At 40.1% G+C, this 22,944-nt stretch overlaps 1 protein-coding gene and 1 long non-coding RNA gene across 5 annotated transcripts in view; one reads left to right on the forward strand and one right to left on the reverse strand.

Moving 5' to 3' along the window:
• On the forward strand, positions 1-12,830 carry LOC148332101 (uncharacterized). 4 transcript variants are annotated; one of them, XR_015844743.1, is made up of 5 exons: positions 1-304; positions 4,370-4,524; positions 4,609-4,821; positions 11,781-11,845; positions 12,113-12,830. It is a non-coding gene; the product is annotated as an uncharacterized LOC148332101 (long non-coding RNA). The 4 variants fall into 4 exon arrangements; XR_015844744.1 differs by having other exon boundaries at positions 4,370-4,556; positions 4,735-4,821; positions 12,113-12,828; XR_015844745.1 differs by having other exon boundaries at positions 4,370-4,541; positions 4,735-4,821; positions 12,113-12,828.
• Positions 7,638-22,944, reverse strand: part of LOC148332102 (vasorin-like) — a 23,875-nt gene continuing 8,568 nt past the window's right edge. Inside the window, exon 2 of the mRNA XM_088303700.1 lies at positions 7,638-11,576. Within this exon, the coding sequence (XP_088159826.1) occupies positions 9,435-11,555 (2,121 nt within the window). The 5' untranslated portion in view covers positions 11,556-11,576 and the 3' untranslated portion in view covers positions 7,638-9,434. The remainder of the gene's footprint in view (positions 11,577-22,944) is intronic.

The following is a 22,944-nucleotide window of genomic DNA, read 5'->3' on the forward strand; positions in this document are numbered from 1 at the left end:
TGTCACTGTCACTGTTCTTGTTGTTGTCCCCGGTCAGTTGCTAATCATGTCACGGTGTCCTGTCTCCTATTAATTGTCTGTCTTCTGGTTCTGAGCGTTTTTCAATTTTCTCAGTCATAGTCATAGTATTTCGTTCTTTTCTAGTCCTTGTTTTGTTGATCCTTGTTATTTTGCTTTTTGTTGATCCCAGTCCCTTGCTTGTCTTTTTATTTTTTAATTAAACACCATTTAAGTTACCCAATCCTTGCTTCCCTGGGTTTGGGTCCTCCTCTACCTCTACCTCCACCTCAACCTGACAAGCTAAGTGAGATTCTTGATAAATATGTGTCAAAAATAGTATCTAGACTACAGACTGTAAAAACATTGTAGCATTTGTGTTCTATAATTAATTTTATTTTAATAATAATAATTGTAGGTTTATATAGTGCTGAATAAGTGACTTGTTGCTAGTTACCAATAACTACTACTTTTGACGCAATTGTTTTTTTTTTTTTTGCTTTTGGGACTCCTATAACGGTGTTTTCCTGTGTGGGTGTGGGGGTGGGTGTGCGCGTGTGCATGTGTGTGTGTGTGTGTGTGGTCCTGAGTGGCAGCATAGCTGACCTTGTGTGCCTGGTCTCCCAGGGCTAAGCCATTGTGCGCTCGCACCTGCTGACCGACTCGATATTAAACATTTCATCACAGTGAGTCCTGTCAATACAGACGGGACATAATGTCTTTGTGTTTGAGCAGGGAAAAGTCACATATTTGTTTAAAAGCCTCTTGCGGATTTTCTACATGAAGGGAAGTGGTTGTCAGTCAACGAGCTCAAAGTAGCAAGCGCCACGGAGGGTCAGATGGGAAAATAGAAAGGGGCTCATTTCTTTTTCACAGTCGCATTACATTGAGGCACTTGGATGTTTTAAAAAAGTGTTGGTACAATTGACGTGCACGGAAAATAAATAAATCTTTCACACAAGTGAAAAAGAATACAAAAATCTGAGTATTAATCAAGATTAGTGCTTTGACACTCTAGCACACAATCAACACTGCCAAGTTTAACTGAATAAAGTTCATTCGGCCTCTTATTCTTAATTAAAATCATTGATTCTTTTATCTCACTCATTTTTTTTAATTAAATTATTTACCTGGCATGTTTCAGCAACAGGCTTCAGAAGGCGAAAGACTGCTGCCGAAGCATGTCAGGTAAAAAAACCTTTAAAAAAAGCGTCTGAGATAAAATAACCAATGAGTTTAATGGCCAATATTGTTTATCATACCAACATCTAGAATTGTTCAAAATGTGGTGTCATTATGCTTCTTAGATATGATTTGAATGAATGAGCCATCAATAAAAAAAAAAAATTAAAAAAAATTGCATGGGCCTTCGATGATCACTCCCGTTGTGCGTTAGCTAGCAAGGGGTGAAATAGACAATGAGATTGTAGTAGAAAAATGTATCCTTAAGCTCAGCAAACAGTTGCCTTTTACTTTTGAACACACAGTCGCAAACATTCGCAAAGACTTTTGCCAGACATTCACAAACGGTTTAAATGGATGCAAACCGTTTTTCTTGTCAAGAAAATCTGAAACTGTGGGTGTAAAATCAACCCTCGCAAATTTTCACCATAAAGTGGAATACGGCCTTTAGATTTATTTCCTCTTGTATTGTGACCTCAGCCCAATAGAAAGCCTCTGAGAGGAGCTGCAAGCGGCAATACATTTTTGCGGTTTTCTGTTAACATTTTTAACATTTGTCGTGTCAGGCTATGATAAAACATGCTTCACATCTGCTGACTTCAATATGTCGCTTTGCTATCCATTCATGACAGGAGGGGGAAAAGCCCCCTGTAGGCTTGCCACACGTTAAAGAAAAAGAGAGGGAAATTGATGACAATGTGAGTGGGTGGCAAATAAACATGCGTAGTAAACATGCCGAGAAGTGGACCCACAATGTCACGAAGTGGAGGAGAAAACGTAATTAAAGACGACAAGGGTGGCTGGCATAACTTACTGAAAATAGTAAAACACTCGGGTGCTTTAAAGTGGCTCTGTAGAGGCCGTGACTGGGGGTCAGAGGTGGCATGTTGAAAGGTAAAAGGTCAAGGGGAACGAGCCCCGCGGCGTTTGGAGTTTAAGTTTGTTCTGAGTGGAACAATTTAAAGCTGTCCAAAAAAGGCAGCGAAAGGAAGAAGTGGGCCATTGTTCTAAATGGATATCGGAACACTTAACAGCGGTTAACATGCTTTTTAATTCCAACAAACTATTTAATATTAACAGTGCTTATCTTATTTTTGCACTTGAATATTTTGACTTTCTGCTTTTTAATTACGAATAATTTATTTCGCTTATTTGTGTATACTTGTGAATTTTTTTTTAGTTTTTTTTTTCCCCATGATACCATTTCACCCGAACGTACACAAGCGACCAAAATGAGTTTTCTCCGCGGGCGTTCCCTTAGAGATAAGGTGAGAAGCTCGGACATCCTGGAGAGGCTCCGAGTCGAGTCGCTGCTCCTCCATGTTGAGAGGAGCCAGATGAGGTGGCTCGGGCATCTTATCAGGATGCCACCTGGACGCCTCCCAGGTGAGGTGTTCCGGGCCTGTCCCACTGGGGGGGAAGCTCCGAGGACGACCAGGGACACGCTGGAGAGACTGTCTCCCAGCTGACTTGGGAACACTTCGAGATACCCCGGGAGGTGCTGCACAATGTGGCCCGGGAGAGGAAACTCTGGGCTTCCCTGCTTAAGGTGCTGCCCCCGTGACCTGATCCCGGATAAGCGAAAGAAAATGAATGAATGATACCACTTCATCACTTCCACGCCAGTTAAGATTTTTGATTTATTTGCTTATTCTTTATTAAAAATATGTTGTTTTGGTCACTAATTTATACATTATTCATTCAATATGTGGTCAATTGATACAATGACTCCACTTCCTATGCATATTCACGGTGATTAATATTTATACTTGTTTGCCAGTTAAGAATTGGAGTTATTGCGGGTTTTTTTTATCCAATTGCATATCAGTTATTTTGTAAAAATATTTTTGTAAGATTTTATTAATTAATCATTTCATTGTGTTGAATTGATTCAATGATAGCAGCATTTTCCCCATGACTTTTATTTCATTATTTTTTATTATGTTTGGTTATTTCTTCATACTACAAAATCAGTTACCTGTAATTTGCTGAGTACTTTGTTTTCATACTAATACGTCAATTTTTCCATTAGGCCTTTGATTGGAAATGCATAAAATACCCTAAACTATTTGATTAAATGGCATCATTGAAATTCCCATATCCAAAATTCTAATGGACTGACTCTTAAGAAAATATTGTGACGTTGTGCAATGTAGGCCTTTGTTGCGTGTCACTTTGATGCAACGCCTGTCGTGGGTGCAACTGGATGCATTTATCTCTTGTGTGAGAGGCTTCTTCACTCTCAGCCGACAGCTACATAGCTGACGTTAGCTTTTATGCCAAATTGCGGGTTTCTTAAGCCACAGCAGGAAACATTTACAATGCCGTTGAAAAAGAAACATTTGCCATCACGCGCTTGTTAAATTAAATTGGCAGTGGGACTGGGTAATATGGCTTTGAAATAAGATATAAAGATGAGTGTTACAGCTGTAGAAAGCTAGATAACGTCACACCTAAAATAGCTCAATGTTTCTCTGGTTGAACAAGCGCTGTTATGTTTGCAGCTTTGATAATTAAAAAAATAAGAAGAGAAAAGAAGACAAAGCCATGTGATTCTTTTTAGCATTAGCCTAACGCCTAATGTTTTACGTCATAGATATTAATAGTAAAATAGAAGTCATATCTTAATCAGTTTAATCAGTAAAGAAACCTTCACAAAAAGTTAGCTTGTTAGCCTTCTGAATAAGTTCTGTTGTGCCTGTGTTTGATAATGAAACTTAGTACTTATTTTGTTTAATTATTTTACCCAGGCTCTGTTCATGGTAACGTGCTCATTTGAATAACTCAAGCAAACCTTTATAACAACAAATGTTACAGCTCGCTAAATAGATTGCTGCACACTTTAGTAAGATTAATTTATCCCGAATTAGCGTAATGTGTAGCATGCTAGTAACTACCATGCTAGCAACGACACTATTGCTTAATTTTTTTTTGCGTGTCAATTATGTTTACAATTGTTTGAAAAGTGTGTTTTAACAATTTTAAATGTGTTTTAAGTATGTGGTAGCTGTTAACCTTTTTTTTTTTTTTTTCAATATTTGTATGGTCTTTTTAATGGATTTTCACCAATGGCAGGTTTGTGTGGCCCATATCTCATAGTTCCACATGCATGAATGCGCCTTGCCATGTTGATGAGCACCGGGCTGACAGCCTGTTGCGAATATTAAGTCAGGTGTGTTATGTTTTGCAGAGAGGACCCGCAAAGGTTGTTAATCCTGCTCTCTGCTGTCATGCCACCGGTTATCACAACATCGCCCTACCCTCGCCCTCGAGGCCTGGAGCTGGGCCAAAGAGTGGCGAAGTTCAGGAATCCGATTGTCTTCGCCCTGACACCGCTTCTAAAAAGTATTGGGACACCTCCAGTAAGAAAATTTGGAGTAAGCGTCCCCCAATTTGCTGTTTTTTTTTTTGTTGTTTTTTTTACTGCAGTCCAAGACTTCAGATTCATGCCTCAAATAGCATGGAATTCATTACGGGTTTTTGGTTAGAGGGGACCTTTGGCTTTCACCTGCCAATTAAAGCTAATTCACGCAAACCTTGGCTCATCTTTCAAAGCATAACAGCGGACTTTGTCTTCATTCATTGGATTTTCCTCAGAAGACACTAAGACAAAACGACCACTTCTCAAATTTCCTTAAAAAGGTAATCCAATTTGATGTCAGTGTTCATTGTTAATGATGCGCACACTAAAAGTGGATTTGTGTAAAAGTTCACATTTAAATCACCAAAAATACGAAACATGACCGTATTTGTCTACCTATCTATTATTGGCACTTTATTTTTAAAGAGGACCACAGACTGGAGTCAATCCCAGTTGATATCAGCCTAAAGGCCATTCAGGGTTGACGTGCAGAGACAAGCAAGCCGTCAAACACATCCACGTCTGCAGGCCATTTTGAGACGGCAATTGGGATCGTTTTAAGTGGTTCCTGCAAGAAAGACACACAGGAATGAATTTCACTAAGTGGTGTTTTGTTTGCCATGGAATGGTTTGGCGTGGTAAACCGTGATCTGACAGTTAAATCACCTTACTTCCTCTCGCCGTGGACTGCACAAACGAGCTGTATGGCTGTACGGCCATGTCTGTTTGGCTTGTCAAGTGATGAGAGTGATTAGTTTCTTGTTCAAAAGGCTGTGGGTTTTGATGGGGACAGGTTGTAAAGACGTAAAGCCTTCATATACGATTTATAGACCTTTTTTCCTGAAACTTTAACAGTGATTCTTGTTGCACGACTTCCGAAACGACTATTGATAGAAAAACCACAGAAACACCTAGAAAATTCAACACTGCTTTGTACTGACTTTGTAATTGCGTAGCACACGACTCACTGCTTTACACTCCATTTCCAAATGATCAACACGCTCCTTGCAATATTTACACAATTCTACCAACTGTCTGGCAACGCTGTCACAGCAGAAAATTGTTTTAGATAATTAGATCACTTTGCAGTCATGATGAATGAGCCACAAGTAAACTGTTGGCGTGGACTACAATGGCGGGAGCAGGAGTGAGAAGAGTGATAATTAAAGGAGGGGTAGGAAGATATGTAAGTGAAGAAGCATTGTAGACAGATTTTCTCTATTGCTCAATAATTATTTTGACATGGAAAAACACAGATTTGTTTGTTTTGATGTTTAAACTAAACACCTTAGGTAAAAGAGTTTAAATTTGGATCCTTTGATGTCTACAGCACTATAATAAAAGTATGCCCTCAGACTGACATAGCCTACCGTGTGCACTTAGAGAAAGCAAAAGCCAAATATATTTCTCATTCTTCCCAGCATTGTGTAGTTGGTGAATTTTTTGTGCTTACTAGTATGACGGTTTGGTTTCATTGTTTATTTATTGGAACAAAAAAAAAAAACTACAGGTTTTAGACGTTAAGCATGACTTATTTGCATTTACAATTCTTTTGACAATTTGGTGAAAGGTTTGCTTATTCATTTGGAGATGTTTGCAAAAATGACCAGTAGTTAAAAGAAAATGTGCGTAAGACATCAAGAAGAAAGTTGAATTTGACAACTCTAGTAAGAAATAAAAGAAAAATGTTTTTTGTGTTTTTCCCATTCCAACCCTTATTTTGAATGAAAGTGAATTTTCTTAGTCAAAAGTCAGCAATACAATAAGAGCGTTTGCGCCGTTGTGGGACTGAACAAACCCGACTTGATTCTTGATCAGACATAAACGGCTCTCCTCATTCCCTGTAAATTCAGTGTTGCTGAGTGGTGCAGTCTACATGGCAGAAGCACACAGACTCATCAGGTTCGATGCACGCTGATGTCAGATGACAGACTTAAATCACCAGTTTCAAGACGTCTAAAATTTATGAACGAATTGACTTTGTCTCAAGAATCTGCTAGTCTTGAACTTAAAGTTCATGACTTGGCAAGTCTTGTCTATTTATATCTGAAAATCAAGCTGAATAAAAACAGTCTTGAGGCTGTAGTGGTGCTAAATAGTATTTTGCCTTTACTGGTAAAATATAAAAATACAAATCCGATTTATGTACACATTTTTATAGCCGGCTTCATGCGTTACTTTTCAACATTACAAGACTTTGTCAACAGTGCTCCTTTGACCTTTGCTTTCATTATCTGTGCACCTCCAACAGGGCTCCGCTACATCTATTACCACCTGATGATTGTTTCCATAATTGGAGCCCCATCGAGCAGCCCCAGCACCACGAAATAGTCCATGTGAAAGAAGATCTTTTTAAACAGGAAGCACATTACGCTCCAAGTCTGAAATAGGCTGATTATATGTTGACCGAATGACACGATGGCCCAATTTGCACCGATAGCACATTGCTTTTCGATTGACACGTGAGGGGTAGATTTTGGACTCAGAAGTAGACATTAGTTGGAAAGTAAATAAGTAAGCAACTGATGCATCAAAATACGTCAACCAGTGACGACTTTTTTTTAAATTTAACCGTAATTATGCATTAACAAGAAAACCATAAATGGCAAAATGAAGGAGTTTAGTCATAAGTTCTTGGCTTAGAGAAAAACAAGAAAATGACCTCAAACCATCATAACGTCACAAAGGGATCACGTTGTGGTCGAGGTTAGTGAATTCACATGCATGCGTGACTGAAATAAGACAATATAGGCTGTGAGTGTGTTAATGGGAAAGCCTCCCTCAGATGGCATGACACTAGTTTCTAATTGAAACCACATTGTGACCTCTTGGATGTGGAAAAAAAAACTGTGCACAATGTACTGTAAGAGGCAGGCTTGCGCACGGTAAGTATTTCGATTTACCTCTTAAATAGTTACAACCACACCATCTAATGCGAGCCAGTCCTACCTATACATAAAAATGTATTTTTATTTGCCGTCCTCCTGTCTGCAAGACACAAAATAAATAAACCATTCATTCCTCTGAAAAGGACTTTGAAACAACGTTCAGCATGTCTGTCATTTGTAATTAAATTGACGACACAGTTGTTTAGAAAATGGATATTTTTTAATACTGTCCTTTTTGTTGACAAACATATAAACATTATCGACAAACAATGCAGAGCATGATGGTTCTTTAGCGACCACGTTGCAAACCGCTGCTGGTCCCTTTCACAGTCCAAAGCAGCATAAAAGTCTTCCAGTTGATGCGTTGATGGTATGGGCAGATGTACATTTTTAGGGGACAATGTTGGTTGTGGGTGTGTTTTTGTGGATTCACATTACACTGCAGTTAGTCACAAATATTTGACTCAGCAGTTTTACCTGTTACGTATTATCCATCCATGATCTGTGCCGCTTCTCCTCATAAGGGTAGCGGTGGTGCTGGAGCCTATCCCAGCTGTCTTCGGGCAGTAGGTGGGGTACACCCTGACGCAACTTAACCTGTAGCCAAGATGTAACAATGTTTCATGAGCACTGTTTTAAAACAGATCTGCATGGCTGGTGAAACAAAGGCACATTGTTGTAAACCATTTACACTTAAGCTGGTGAAGATTTCTCTCTTCAGACAAGAAGACAATCATAAAAATGTCCATATCACGCTGATTGGGTGTCAGTTGAGGTCAAATAGTTGAATTTAGGGAGACAGAAAAGAATATTTGAGAAAATCTGACAAGAGTTTCTTATCTAGGTGTTTGGCCTCTGTCCTCGGAACGACTATATGACATATCTTTCCGTGTCAGGAGAAAGAAAAACAGTTTATCAAATTCATTTCAATTATGGTTTACGGCCATTGAATATGGAAGAACATTCATGGAAGGGCAGTTTGCGCAGGTACCCGTCTTAGCACTTAGTCTATATAAGTACAACTACACAAAAAAGTTAAACATATCGTTTTGTATAAAGTTGTTGGCTACCTGAGTCCTATTCTTTAGTAACATTAATCTCATTATCCATTCCAAAGATTTTCTACAGTTATTAGTGACTTGTAGTCAGGCTAGTCAATGAAAAACAATAACATTTAAAATAACAAAAAAAGCAATACTGAATTAACATCTGGCAAAACAATATAAAAACAACAATTATAACATCAGCCAGACAAAGCAGCCTTCTGGCCGCAGCACGACAATGTGGACACACATAATGGCTTGCCATTAGTCTTTCATGGTCAATTTAGCTCCAATTAAGCAGTTGCATGCGTTTGTTGACAGAGCACAATCAAGCTTGGTATGCTTGGAAGTTTAGCTCCACGAATGTCCTCAGAGAGTCGGACGACACCATTTGACACTTTAGCTGGCCATCGGTCGTATTACATGATAGTTACAATGAATAGCGACAGCAAAAACTCTTCAGTTCCGGTTTAAATGCAGCTGTGTCAAAGTCCATTAAAGATCAAATGTTTTTTGTACCATTAATAGCTGCGATTTCCTCCAGTTTCACTTCCAAGTCCAGCAACAGATTTACAACTCATTCATTGTTTCTCGAACAAGAAACGGTTTGAAAACAAATTGTCAATGGTTGTGTCCATGTTAAAAATAATGGCACTTTTTCTGGAACAAGGTCCTTTCTTGTCAATTGCACTTTGTTTAATCACTTGGTTGGCTTTTTCTCACCATCTAAGCCATTTGAAACTGCACCTGATTGTTGTCCCCCCCCCAGTGATTTAGTTCTTTTCCAATATGCTGTAAATGTGACTGCGACGCTGTGTTATCTGAATGGACATTCCAATCAGTCATGGTATCGTTTTACATAAAGGATAAGTGCCACATTGAAACTGGAATAAAACCTTAGAATTCTAAACCACTACACAGGTGATGGACAAGGCTTCAAAAGTGTTCATATAGTATTGCATCTTAGAAATACGATGGCTTTAGGGACGATCGATTGTTATTTGAGGGAGAGTGTCCTTGCATCAATGGTACCTCATAGTCCAAATTGCCATTTTGTTGCAAGGATGTGGGTGGTTGTCGAGTGTGACAACGATCAATCTCTATCTGTTTATGGGATAGTGGACTGTTTCCCCCGTTTTCTGGACATGCCTTGATGCCCTCCACTTCCACGAAATCGTCGGGATCGGCAGGGCCCAGCTCCAGCTCCATTCCCGCTTTACTGCGTTTCCTTTTCCTCAGACAGATGATCAGGCCAACAACCAATGCCAACCCCAGCACCAGCGCCAGAGCCGCTAATGCAGGAATGAGAGTGTATGTGAGTGTGCTCTGTGTCTCCACTCGGGGTTCTGAGGATGTCAGTGGAACCCCGGCAGTCCGAGCTTCTGTACATGACCCCGTCTCCACTGAGCTGTTAGCTCTTGTCATGATTCTCTCCCCGAGGGGACTTGCACAGACTGAGTACGTACAGTTGGGTCTCAGTCCACGCAGAGTGTACTCTGGGTAGGATGCCGGTACGCTCAAAATAATGGGGCGGCGGTCAGGGCCTGAGAGATTGCGGTAGGTCAGCCTGATGCCACGGATATTTGGCCGTGTCTTGATGAAGAGATGCAGATCAAGAAGAATAGAGGTGGAGGTCACCTGGCGGGAGCTGATGGCATCAAGTTCCGCAAGAACCGTGGAAGCTTCAATGTACACTGCTGTTACCAGTAACTTTGGTGGTTCGGTTACATTGTCAACATTTTCGCAATAGAGTCCGGATGTTCCTGAAGGACACAGACAGCCCAGTTGCCCTAAATGGTCAAAATTACAAGTGCCACCATTGAGACAAATGTTTGATGGACAGATATGCTGGTCATATTCCCCACTGGTGGCGCTTGGGGAGGCAGGAAGATCGGATGGGAGCGGTTCTGTTTTAGAGTCCAGGGTTTGTTCACTTGGTGGTGGTGGAGGATTGGCATTGGTATGGGTCGTTTCTTGGGTTGTAGTCGGACCCTGTGGTGCTGGAGTACTTCCCATGGGAGATTTCATCAGCAAGGTTGTGGTCGGAGGACATCCAAAATCTGTGTGGTCCAGTACTGAAAGCATCTTCCCCGCATTAGCTAGAGGAAAGTGGCACCTGGTCTCCGAAAGCCTCCCCAAATTGATATTCTTCTCTTTCAGCCATAGAGCAAACGAAGCAAGGGGACACAAACAATTGAATGGATTTTCAGCTGCTGCCAAGTGCACAAGTCTGGGGAAGGACTGGAAAAAGTCTTGAGGAAATCCCTGAAGATTGAGACCACTGAGATCTAATTCTTGGAGTCCGGTGAGTTTCTGGAAGTCTTCTGTTCTGAGCTCACCCAAAGGATTGGCAGCCAGGTTGAGCTTGATCAAGTCCTTCAGGGAGTCTTTCTTAAGGGCCTGGGGAACCTCTGCCAATTTGTTCATGGAGATGTCGAGCTCGTGGAGGTTCCCCAGGGAGGCGACAAGAGCTTCATCCAGAGAGATAAGCCCGAGAGAAGCCATTTTAAGAGTTTCTAAGTGGGGTGTCTGAACGTCTGAGACATGTAAGGTTGGGATGTTGTTGTAACTCAGGTCTAGAAGTAGAAGCCGGGGTAAATTAAGAGAGGGCAAAGTTGTGAGTTTGTTCCCTTGGAGCTTGAGTTCCAGGAGCATTTCTAAACCTTGAAAAGCGTCTTGCTGGATACTCTGGATGTGATTTTGGTGGAGATACAATCTCTCCAGCTGAACCAAGCCAGAAAAGCTCTCTTTGGAAATGTGAGTAATGACATTCGAGGACAAGTCCAAGTTCTTCAGCTTCGACAGCATCTCAAATACACCATCCGGAACCTCTCCCAGCTCATTCTGGCTCAGATCTAGCAAATCCAAGTCTTCTAGACCTGTGAAGTCGTTTTGGGTCAAAGTATTGATGCCGTTTTGGAAGATGTAAAGATTTATGGTGCTGGCTGGGACCCGGGGAACAGTGTTGGACCGTCTTGTGATGCAAAATATTGAGCCCGGAATGTTACAAGTACAACCTGCTGGGCACTCCAAGGATAAAACAAGACTGGAGGAGAGGACGAGGAGCATAAGATGAGGCAACATGGTAATTCCAGGCTTGGAACTCTGAAAGACAAAATAGAAACAGACAAAAGAAAGGGGTTAAAAAGATTTGTGTCTTTGCCTGGCCACAGAATCGGAAATAAATGGTGGTTTGTAACGGTGTTACAACTTTCCATTAGATGGACCATCTGTATTTATATTGATTCCAGTTTAGTCCGACTTTATCCCTTGTATTTTAAGGGCGTGTTTTTTTTTTAAACCTTTCAGAACACCTTGTCCAATGCCAAGAATCTGTCAAGAAGACCGACAAAGCCAGTTCTTACTTTTTCAAGGTATTAATTAAATGTGACACAGTATTCATACACCAAAGCTTCCTGTTCGCGTGCAGGTGGAGCCTCTGCTATTTGCGATGTAAAACAGAAACATGACATGTTTTTTTTTCATTTGTTCAAACAATAGAGGTTTTTTTTTTTTACCTCTATTAATTTCGACGTGGAACTGCCCTCTTCTTCCGGGGCTTTGTTTGAACAAATAAAATTAATCAACAATTTGACATAAAGAACACAAGATTTTATTTCATTTTTTTTATCTTTTACTAGAACTATGGCAGTTGACGTGAACCAAAGCAGGTCAACGCACACGCCCGAGACGTCAGTCAACAAGCAACGTGGTTAACAGCAGCAGAGGCCGTTACCAACACAGCTGGATTAAGTTACCCACAATGCACTGGAGCCATCGCTCACAGTGAGACAGAACCACATGAACCTTTGTCCTCACTATGATAAGAGGGAGTACTTATGGACGAAATCTAAGAGGCTGGGAGAAAAGGATAGCGACAAAGGAAAAGGACTAGGTAGTAATTTTTGCAAATCTGTCCTAAATAGACATGTATTTAGTGTAAAAGTGTTACGTGTAATTATTATGTATAACCATTGAACAGGGATTGACGTTTATGAAAGAGCTTCATCTTGTGCATTTGACAAGTGGTTTTCTTTCAAAATCTGACTTCATCTGCCATCCTGTGAAAATGTCTATTGTTGCGATCGGCACCAGGATGTGTTTGACTTGACACTGCGCAGTTTTGAAAATGATTTTATTGTGCACGAGCATGAGGACGCTTATGTAATTAAATGCTTGTCTTTGCTCTTATTGGAACACGGCAATCTCTCGGGTTTCTTTTCCGTCAAGTGGCGCCGAGGCATCAAAAGAACTGCCATGGATGAATCTCGGCAGGTGACTGGATACTTTATATGTAGTTTGTTTATTTTTCGGCATTCCAACGAGGAGCATCAGGAGGATTAAAGAACACGGGTAGAATGAGATATGGGTTATGAAATAACCACGGTTGCACCATTAAAAAGGGTCTCTGAAGTTTTGGCCTGTGAAAATATGTGCTTTGCACAAAAGTGGCACAACTTTTTCCTGTTGTTTGGAAATCACTTTTCTACTGCACAGAGGTAGAAGAGGCACAAAGGAGGGGAAGTAAGGAATGAAGGTACTAAAGAGCAAAAAATGGGGCCCGTAAATTACATTTGTGAGCAAGTGTCCAAGGGGAGATTACTTCATCTTCTTAGAAAGGGGGAAAAAAAACATCCACTCCCACTCCCTCAAATTCCCCAAAGTGGAATATCATGTTACTTTATGCATAAAAAGCTCGGAAGTCTTTTTTAAAGGCCTAGAATGGCTCCAAAAATCAATCATGTAAGCGGTACGTGCAACCTGGTCATTGTGCAATCCAAACATTTGCTCCATGCATTGCGAGGAAACGTTACTCCTTGCCATTCTTATTGAGTTATTGAAAAATACTTTGTGAATCAGCCCAAATTCATATAATTCGATTAATTGCAAAGTACAGTTAAAGGAAAAAAAGACTATGAACCATCTCCCGTCCGGGCTGTAAACACTTGACAACTGCTGTCTAGACTGCAAAGTGACAACTGCATTGGGCTCTATATTAAGATGAGCACACTTACAATAGCGTCGGTGAGAACATTTTAATAATAATAATTGCGTTTCTCTAAGTGAAGGGTGAGATTTATTACCTGCACTCTAAAAGATGACGTGGCTTGTTAACTCACAGTTTATGTTGTATACCTGGGATGGGCACAATTATCGAGGGCCCGATTGTTAAGTATTGTTGTTAACTATTCTTTTGCATAGATTTGATCAAGTCGATGTAAATTTAGGCAAAATGGAGTACACTAAGCCATCATCAATCATTGATCCATTTTCGATGCTGCTCATCAGGGTCGCAAGTGAGCTCGAGTCCATTTCAGCTGATTTATGGGCAAAAGATATTGGAGGGGGGGGTTTAAGGTAGCTGTTTACTTGCCTTTAAGAGAATTTGCCAAGTCAAATGTTTCTGTTCGGTTGGCAGCCATTTTTTAAGTAATGAATTTTAAAAAAAAATGCAATATAGTCCTCATTTCATTCCATTTCCCTTGGCTGGCTCGTCATTTATGGTAAAGTCGTTCACACACCTTGATCGAGGCCAGTGGGATACCAGGTAGGGTATGTCATCAGCACGTATGGAATGCAGCAGCTTGTGTGCACACCTCTTAATCCCTCCCTGCTTCCGAGCCAATTGTTTGCCAGCGAGAGGAAATTAAAAGCGCCACGCAGACATACCAAAAGACATTTGGCAACGCACGCAAACGTCTCAGACAGATTGACACTATTCTTTGTTTTCAAACAATATTTAGTTTTTCTTTGTTTGAATTTTGAGGCGGGGGGGCATTTTATCTCGTTGTAAATCCAATCTTGGCTCAGATCTTTCCTGTGTGGAGTTTGCATGTTCTACCTGCGTTTCCATGGGTGACCTCGATATTGGCCAATGCCGCAAGGTGCGAATGATTGTTTGAATAATCAGTAGAACAGGATACTGAGTAGAAAATAAATGAATGTATCAGCATTACAGACCAAAACACAAGAGCAGTGCGCGGAATTCCAGTGATGGCAAGTCCACATCAACACACCTATTTTTCTATTAGTTAAATATCATACACATGTAAAGATGTGCTTCAAGTTAGACCAGTTCAGGGTGTGTAACCTGAATTTGCCCAAAGTCAACCGGGTTAGGCTCGAGCACACCCTCCACTCCAGGGAGGATGAGTGATATTCAGAATAAATGGATCTTGCAGAGCGTGGTGCACCGTTTCCGTGAGCAATTTTCTTTTACAATCTTATTGGACAAAGGTATTGTAAGGCTAGGAGTTACAAGTACCACTTGTTGCTTGCATGTGGCAGATTGCCTGCTTTCTCATTTGTATTCTCCTGGAATGGATGGACCTTGGGGGGAAAAAAATGCTGGTATACATACTAGGGATGTTCAATACCACATTTCTTTAGATAGACCAGTAAGAGTATTCACTTTTTGAGGACTCACTGATATCTTGTAAAAAAATTCACTTGACACAATGATAAAACATTGTGAATGAAACCTTTTTTTCTGACCCACAATATGCCAACTACTGCTAAGGGGACTTATTTGATGTTAGATTTTCTTTGCCTTAAGTATCGGTAGCTGGTAATGGCAGCCCCTATGAGTTCCCAATTCCCAAAAGTAAGGATAGAATCAACCCAAGACGGATACTTAGCATCGGTATTCGTCCATCCCAAGTACTGACTACCAGTTATAAGATTGTGAAGATTCTAGGACCAGACTGTGGAGACATTACTTATTGAGCAAAAGTTCAAAGCCGAAGGAATTAAAACTTAAGAAGCAGGAACTACCAAGTTTGGACTGGTTGGCTCCGAGTTTCATGACTCACTTCCTAAAGTACGCAATACATCAACCAAGTTCTTCTACTTTTCAGCAACAAGTCTTCACCAAAATGGTTTTACCTTGAGGCAACCATGAGGCTAATGGCTCCCTGCTCCCACTTTTCTTAATGGGCTGCTTACATCTGGAAACAGTGACTGACCTACAGACAAAAGCTGACAGAGGCAAGAGAAACCTTAAATGTTTTTAAAGCAAAGAATCCTACCGGGGTTTTAATTCTCCCAGACAATAAACCTTACTCCATGTCCACGCTAATTACATCAGTTTCACGGCCTGTGTACAAGAACCAAACGGATCAAATCTCCCCACCAGAGACATGTTACTTCTAAATGTCAAATTCAAACCCACATCTAAGCTTTTGAGGGGTTTTCAAAATACGGTTTTCAATCCTAATCGTTACCAGCAGTCTGGTGGACATAAAGCTTTCTGTCACCTTTGAGAAATGAACAAATTGGCACACTCCTGCTCTGTATTTATTTATCTCATGCCTTGTTGCGTCCCTTGAGCCCTGTTGGACGCAGTCGTCTGGCCCCTGGCTGGCTACAATTTGCTCAGTTGCTTGGTTTCCCTTCATTTCCGACACGTCCAAACATTACTTAAACTGACATTTGACTGGAAAACCAGATCTTCTGAGCAGCGACAAACAAAAGACTTCCTAAGTTGCTCTTCACTATTTATGGTTACATATTCAGCTTTTAGAGGAACAAGTGTAAATAGATGTGTTTTGAGAGCAGTTTTTATTCATTGCTAATCCTTTTTTTTTTTTTGGTCTGCACTACTTTTCCACGAAACTATTCTTTAAAAAAAACAAAAAACAATGTAATGTCTGTTGATTATCGAGTTAGCTGTGGTCTTAATCTATTAAGACTTGATCCGGCTGAACATTGGCACTTATATAATAGGAATGGAAATTATATCAGGCCAGCACGGTGGCCTGACTGGTTCCCACGATGGCCGCACAGTGAGAGACAGCATCGGTCGTGGGTTCGATCCCGTCTCCGGCCTTCCTGTGTGGCGTTTGCATGTTCTCCCCGTGCCTGCGTGGGTTTCCTCCGGGTACTCCGGTTTCCTCCCACATTCCAAAAACATGCATGGCAGGCTGATTGAACACACTAAATTGCCCCTAGGTATGAGTGTGAGCACGGATGTTTGTTTGTCTATGTGTGTCCTGCAATTGGCTGGCAACCAGTTCAGGGTGTCCCCCGCCTCCTGCCCGAAGATAGCGGGGATAGCAGGAAGGCCAGAATCGCACCCACGACCTCTGTACTGTGACGCCATCGTGCGAACCAGTCGTCCACCATGCCGCCTCTATATACATATTATAAAGGCTTTAAATTGAATTTTTTATTTTTTGTTGAATAATAGCAATCAAATAACAACATTAAAAAATATAATTAAATGATAGACGTGAAAAACAGAACAGATCAAATGGGGAAAAAAGCTCCTTGATTGTTATGATAAAAACCCGTCAATCCATTGCAACTAAAATAATGTTTTACTGAGTTTGTGGGACCCATTTTGACAAACGCAAGATTTTCTTTTTTTCCACACTGGCATAAAGCAAGCAAATGTGCATGAACACACACATTTGCAGGTACATGTATCCCGAACTAAAAAGTGTCCCCCACTGCTTGGATCACCTCATTACGGCAGTGTTACTTCAAGAGTGTGGGCGGATTTATGGCTGACAACAACTTGGAAGAACTAAGGATCAGCCACACACACACACGCACACACACGATTCAGCAAATGAGTATGACACAATTTATTAACAAGAAGATTAAATGATGTCGATGTGCGTATGTGGAGGAGGCTGTATGTTTACTTACATCACTTATCTATTTACTTTTGCTCCTCACAAATCTTTCAGTTAAGTAAACACACACATACTGCCGAGCAGGGGAATCAATTAGAGAGTTTGTCTGCCTGCATAGGTTCCAATCTGGCGACCTTGACTGCTTCATAGAGAAAACAATGTCTTCATTCTGCATAAGATCACACAAGTCAGACTTTTTGTTAGCGCCGCTCAGACTCATAACCTCCGCCACAAGAACAGACGTGATCCCTTATGTTATTTATTTATTTATTTTTTTTACAGCATGAATGACGTGTTAAACCGCTCGGCCTCCTTCTCGCACTGCGTCCACCAGAAATAGACAAATATGGAAGCCATTTCAGCTTTCTTGGATGAGAAACACATTGTGGTGCATAAGGCTTTGATTTTTATCGTCCTTTGTAGCAAAGTCTTACAAACGGCATCATTGTAGTCGTTTATATGTAAGCTACGCGTGTCACGGTAAGGATTTTCTGACAATAAACTATTGTGATCAACTTTTTTTTTTTTTTAAAGTATTTACTTTTTAAACGCCACTGATTTAGTGATGATGTTTGAGAAAAAATAATTGAAGTACTACATCTTTTTCGAGTGAATTTAAGTACATTTGTGACTAAATTTAGAGTTGACTTTTATTTAAGTACAATAGTCATACTTTGTTTATATTTTTGTTTACTGATTTCCCATGATTTTTTTTTTAATAATGAAAAATAAGTACCTTGGATCGGCAAATATTCCTTTTTCCAACCTAAATAAAATCCCAAATAAATACATTTTCTTGTCACACACAGCGGTTTTCCACCTTCGGTACACAAAACGCTTCACACGGTCACCTCATCTCGCTGCTGATGACAACGCATCAGGAGGTTTGGAATCTTGCTCAAGGACACTTCCACATGGTCAGACAGGGCGGTGTTGAACCTCCAACCTCGGGAAACGACCGCTCTACCACTGAGCCATCCCTCTTGATGCGCTTGTATCGGTGTGTAGCTATTTCAAGTGAGCTGTCAGCTCCCTCGATGCATCAGCATTTGAGAGATGCAGACTTGGTAATTGTGGCACTCAAAACAGATATCTATTTAAGCTCTTATTGAGCTTAAATAGATATCTGTTTAAGGAATGTAGGGAATGTTCACCAAACCCAAAATGTAGGGGTGTCAAACTGACTTTAGCTCAGGGGCCACATGGAAGAAAATCTATTCCCAAATGGGCTGGACTGGTAAAATCCTGATTGATAATGTAAAACAAGTGGCGATAAGCAGATTTCCGCTATGTGCTTCGTTTTTCATAATTATTCAAATTAAATAATAAAAAAAAAAAAAAAAAAATTTGCATTGAACACACAATAGCGGACTAAAAATAAATCAATAAACAGATTTTATGAAACACAAATATCCATTGGAAGAAAAAAGTCCCGATCAAAAGTATGTCATCTAACAACTTCTTTTCAAGGAATACAGTGAAGTGCAAAGAATTAAATTGACTACAGCAGAGCTTCAAGTAACATTTAGGAATAACTACCGTTTAACCAGAGTTTGCCAGCACAAGTTTGTCATCTTGTTCTTTCATGAATGTTAAATTCAACTGGGGTGACTCAGCCTGAACACTGGGTGGCACCCAAGTATCGGCGTGCCATAAATGACTGAAACCTCACGATGGAGAAACAATAACGTCCTGTCGAATAATGTAGCGCGATGTGCTATGAGCTGTTCTATATTTAATGACTTAATGAAATAATTAATTAATTAATTAATGGCAGTTGAATTAAACACTTCAACGCGTATTTATTTATTTAATTTTGGCACTTTCAGTCCTCCATAATCATCAAGCTATTAGCTTGTTACAAATGACGAGTGCTTCAACTACCATAATAAGCAACAAACCCCGCTCACCGATGTAGGTGCCAGCCGGGTATTTAAATAAATTGTTTTTGTGACATTTACGAACATGGAAGGCAGCAACACTTTGCCCGTATGTGCTTAACGTTGCCGTAGGCACGGGTATGTCATATCAACCTAATTTGCACATTGACATGACACAGAATGCATTGTGTGGCGCAATGCATTTCATTATTGAAGTTATAAAGACGTTTAATCCTTGTCATCGTAGTTGTATGTGCCATATTTAACACATTTATAGTTTATGTAGAATTTGTTCATCGGCGCTAACTAATTTTTTAAATTAGTTGGATCAAAAATATTTGAAGCATTTAACGCATGCACAAATTGACCCACCCATGCATCCCATAATCCCACTCAGGGATCTCAGACAATGTGATTTCAAAAGGCTCCCTCCACGCTCACAAATGAGCAAATTGTCATCCGTACTCCCGGAATTATTTGCGGCTACTTGAACAAGAACTTGAACTATCTTGCGCCGCAGCAGCATGGACTTTATAATATATGTAAGTCCGCGCACAGCAGCAGCAATGAGCTGTGTGATGCAGATCTTATCCTGCCCCACTAACAAGTTGTGTTTTTACAGAGGAGGCGCTAAGCGTGCTAATTGCTTAAGTGAAATGCAGCGTCGGGAAAGACCCAAATTAAGGGGTTGGATGTACTCGTAACTTTTGACAGGAGTTTGACTAGAACCACATTGGGGCGAAGAGCCAACAGCTATGAGCAGAAATGTTGTATTGCAATTAATACATATGTAGACAAAAAAATAAGACAATGGCTACATTAGCAATTCAGCAGACCGGAACACGGAAACGGATGAAGTCATCATGACGAAGAGCTCAATGCCAAGCGTGTATTAAATATTTATTATTTATTATTATTTCCTCAATGTTATTTGCACCGCATATGTATATATATATATATATATATATGTATATATATATATGATCACCTATGACCGTTCATGTTTTAATGCTGAATCTCATTAAAAAAAAAAACAAGCACACTCGTGGCAAGGCCCTCGACTTGCCACACGACTCTGTAACGAGCCCCGAGGCCTGTTGGGAGGCTTGGAATGGAGGGAAAGATGATGCTGTTGTGTGGCAGGAAGGGGTGTGCACACTCGCACGCACACACACTCCCTAACCTAATCTGATTTTACACTGATAACATGATTAATGCTTCTTTGTTGGAAAGACGGTCATACGACGTTTGACATGGTTATGCTCTATTAAAAATAGCATTGCGCGTTACGGTCCCTTAAACGTTCATGGGGGTCACATGGTTAGAAGAAGAAGTCATAATAGGGAATAAATGAGCAACTTATCAGTTTTGGAGAGCATGACGAGGACAAATAATTCTGTTTAGATGCGTCCAAAAAAATATGTGGCTTCAATTTTGACAGAGTTTTAAGTCATAATGGCATTGCTTTTCCTTGTTCATGCCACTGTCATACTGAGCAAAATAACGCTGCTCGGAAGATTTGTGCCATAAGCCTGGTTGTACAGTAGTTCCAATTTCCATAATGATGTCACTTTGTTTTGTTTAGACAGCAACCAACGAACATACTGTCATCGAAAAAATTTGGAATGATTTTTAACATGCAATTTGTAAATATTTATCATTCCAGTTTATAACTAATTTCTTATGAATACCATACTGTGATGGGTTTTTTTTGGACTACTGACATTTGAATATTCATGTTATTAAGCCCATTTTCTTGGGTTGTGACATACGTCTCCCAATTTTCACAGATCTAGAAAATGTAGAACCAGGGCTGCTTTGTTTAAAGATTTGCAGAAAGTGCACTTCAGATAAACCTCTAAAATATTACATTATTTTCCAAGCCTGATGTGGGTGATAAGTTTTTATAAATATTTGCACCCTGAAAAAAATAAACGTGTCAACCTTGTAAAATTGATGGGCCTGACTACGTTAGGTTCATTGAAGACTTAATTGTGTCAAGGTGTGAAAGGTTGTTGGTCAATATGTGCCCTGCAATGGACTGTGCGACCAGCCCAAGGGAGGTTCTACGCCGCTTTACTCTGAGATGGGCTTCAGAACACCGAAGACCCTAATGACGACATTCCCTATCAATCTCAACGATGGGTGGATAAACTTAAAGTACTGACACAATTTGCCAATTTTGTCACCCCAATATCAATAATATCAATGTCTTTTGATGAAACTCTCCCACAACGGAGGTGATGAAGCTGTAGTGTGCAGCCAAGTTCTTTTGAGCGATCCATTTGTGGGACATCAAAAGTGTGTAAATGGACCAACAGAGATATACCAACCTTTATGGCCTCTACAACTGTCTCATCAATCTTGTTTCTTTCCAACAGGAACCCTCTTGCAAACCAGTAAACGCCCAACTCTGAAACGTCTGTAACCATGACGACCCTCCTTTGCTTGACTGCTGGTCTTGGATAGCTTGTGTTTGTTTTTGGAGCGTCTCGGTCTGGCGAGAGGCTATGGCTACGCTCAGCATAACAAATGGCACTCGGGCCAGTGTGTGCGAATAAAGAGAAACAACTAAATCACGGAAAATATGCACTGGCCAGCCACTTCATTAGGTACGCCACCAAACGTCCATCCAAATCCTTTCAATCCAAGTGTCCATGAGACTCCAAGCGGACCAAAAAGGTTGTTCAACAAAACAATCGGGTTCATCTTCGACTGTCTTTTGTAGGTCTTTGAACTTGTGAGGAAAAGTGTTGTACATTCTGGGAATGAGTTGTTCTGCACTGCCACAAAACTAAACTAACTAACCTCACTCACACCAAGTTTTTCCACCCATGACATGATCAGCTAGGCTGGGCCAGATCCAGAGCCACTTTCAAGCGACAATTGCTGAACTACACTGTCTGACACCCACTGCAATGCATTCGGATAAAAAAAAAAAAAAAAAAAAAAAAAAAAAATAATTGAAATGGGGAATGTCTCACCTAAGTATGAAAATTAAAAAAAAATATTTGAAAAATATTAATAATCATAATAATAATGGAATAAAAATCCACCTATAGGTGAGTGCAGTATGGGGTATTGTGCTTCTAATAAAAGAAAAAAAAAAGTTACCCTGGAGCCCTGCATGCTGATGTCTGTACATAGCCCATCTAAAGCTAACATTGCCGATGTTTTATGGGCCACATGCACACTCAAAACACACTCGGGTAATCGCTCGTCCCGCTTGTTTGGATCTGTTTGTTGTCTCTTTCATGTGGCGTTCAGCTCTCATCTGTGAACAAGATGTCCACATACCACACAAGCAGAACACATGCAACGAAACAAAGTCTCTTTGGTTACTTGACGAGAAAAGATAAAAGTTTCACACATGTTGTGCAAACCGCAGGTCATACATGAAGCGCTGTAATGTGCATGCCAGGCCAGTAGTTGGCAATGTTTTCTTTTTCGATGATGATTTTTTTTTTAACCATTTTTTAATTAGCCATTTTGAGACTTGTTTGCAAAACTTTTATGTTGGATTGACATGTTGAATTTGAAAATGTCAGAATCCCCGGATTTCAGCACCTCAACAGTAATTATCCTCAAATTTCTGTAATCCTTCATGAAAGCAGACAGATTATGTCCTTTTGTGTTTAATCAAAATTAAGAATTGGCAAACATCTGTTTAGACATTGGAAAACAATGACTGGATCAGAAACTGAATCAGTTTCAAAAGGATTGGTGAGTATGTCAATCTATCATGTGTGATAATGTTGAATTGTTGTTTCATTATAATTTTTTTTAATCCCTAAACAATACAAAACAACAATCGAAAATTTGTTAAAAACAGTAACTGGTATTATTTTTGTAATACACTAATGCAAATAAAATGTTATCCAATTTTTATATTAATCGATGGAATAATCAATAGAATAATCGATACGAAAAATATTTGATAGTGGCAGCCGTAAT

Source organism: Idiotropiscis lumnitzeri, chromosome 8 (genome assembly GCF_059441095.1).
Source record: "Idiotropiscis lumnitzeri isolate Australia: NSW breed Sydney's pygmy pipehorse chromosome 8, RoL_Ilum_1.0, whole genome shotgun sequence".
Classification (NCBI taxonomy): domain Eukaryota; kingdom Metazoa; phylum Chordata; class Actinopteri; order Syngnathiformes; family Syngnathidae; genus Idiotropiscis; species Idiotropiscis lumnitzeri.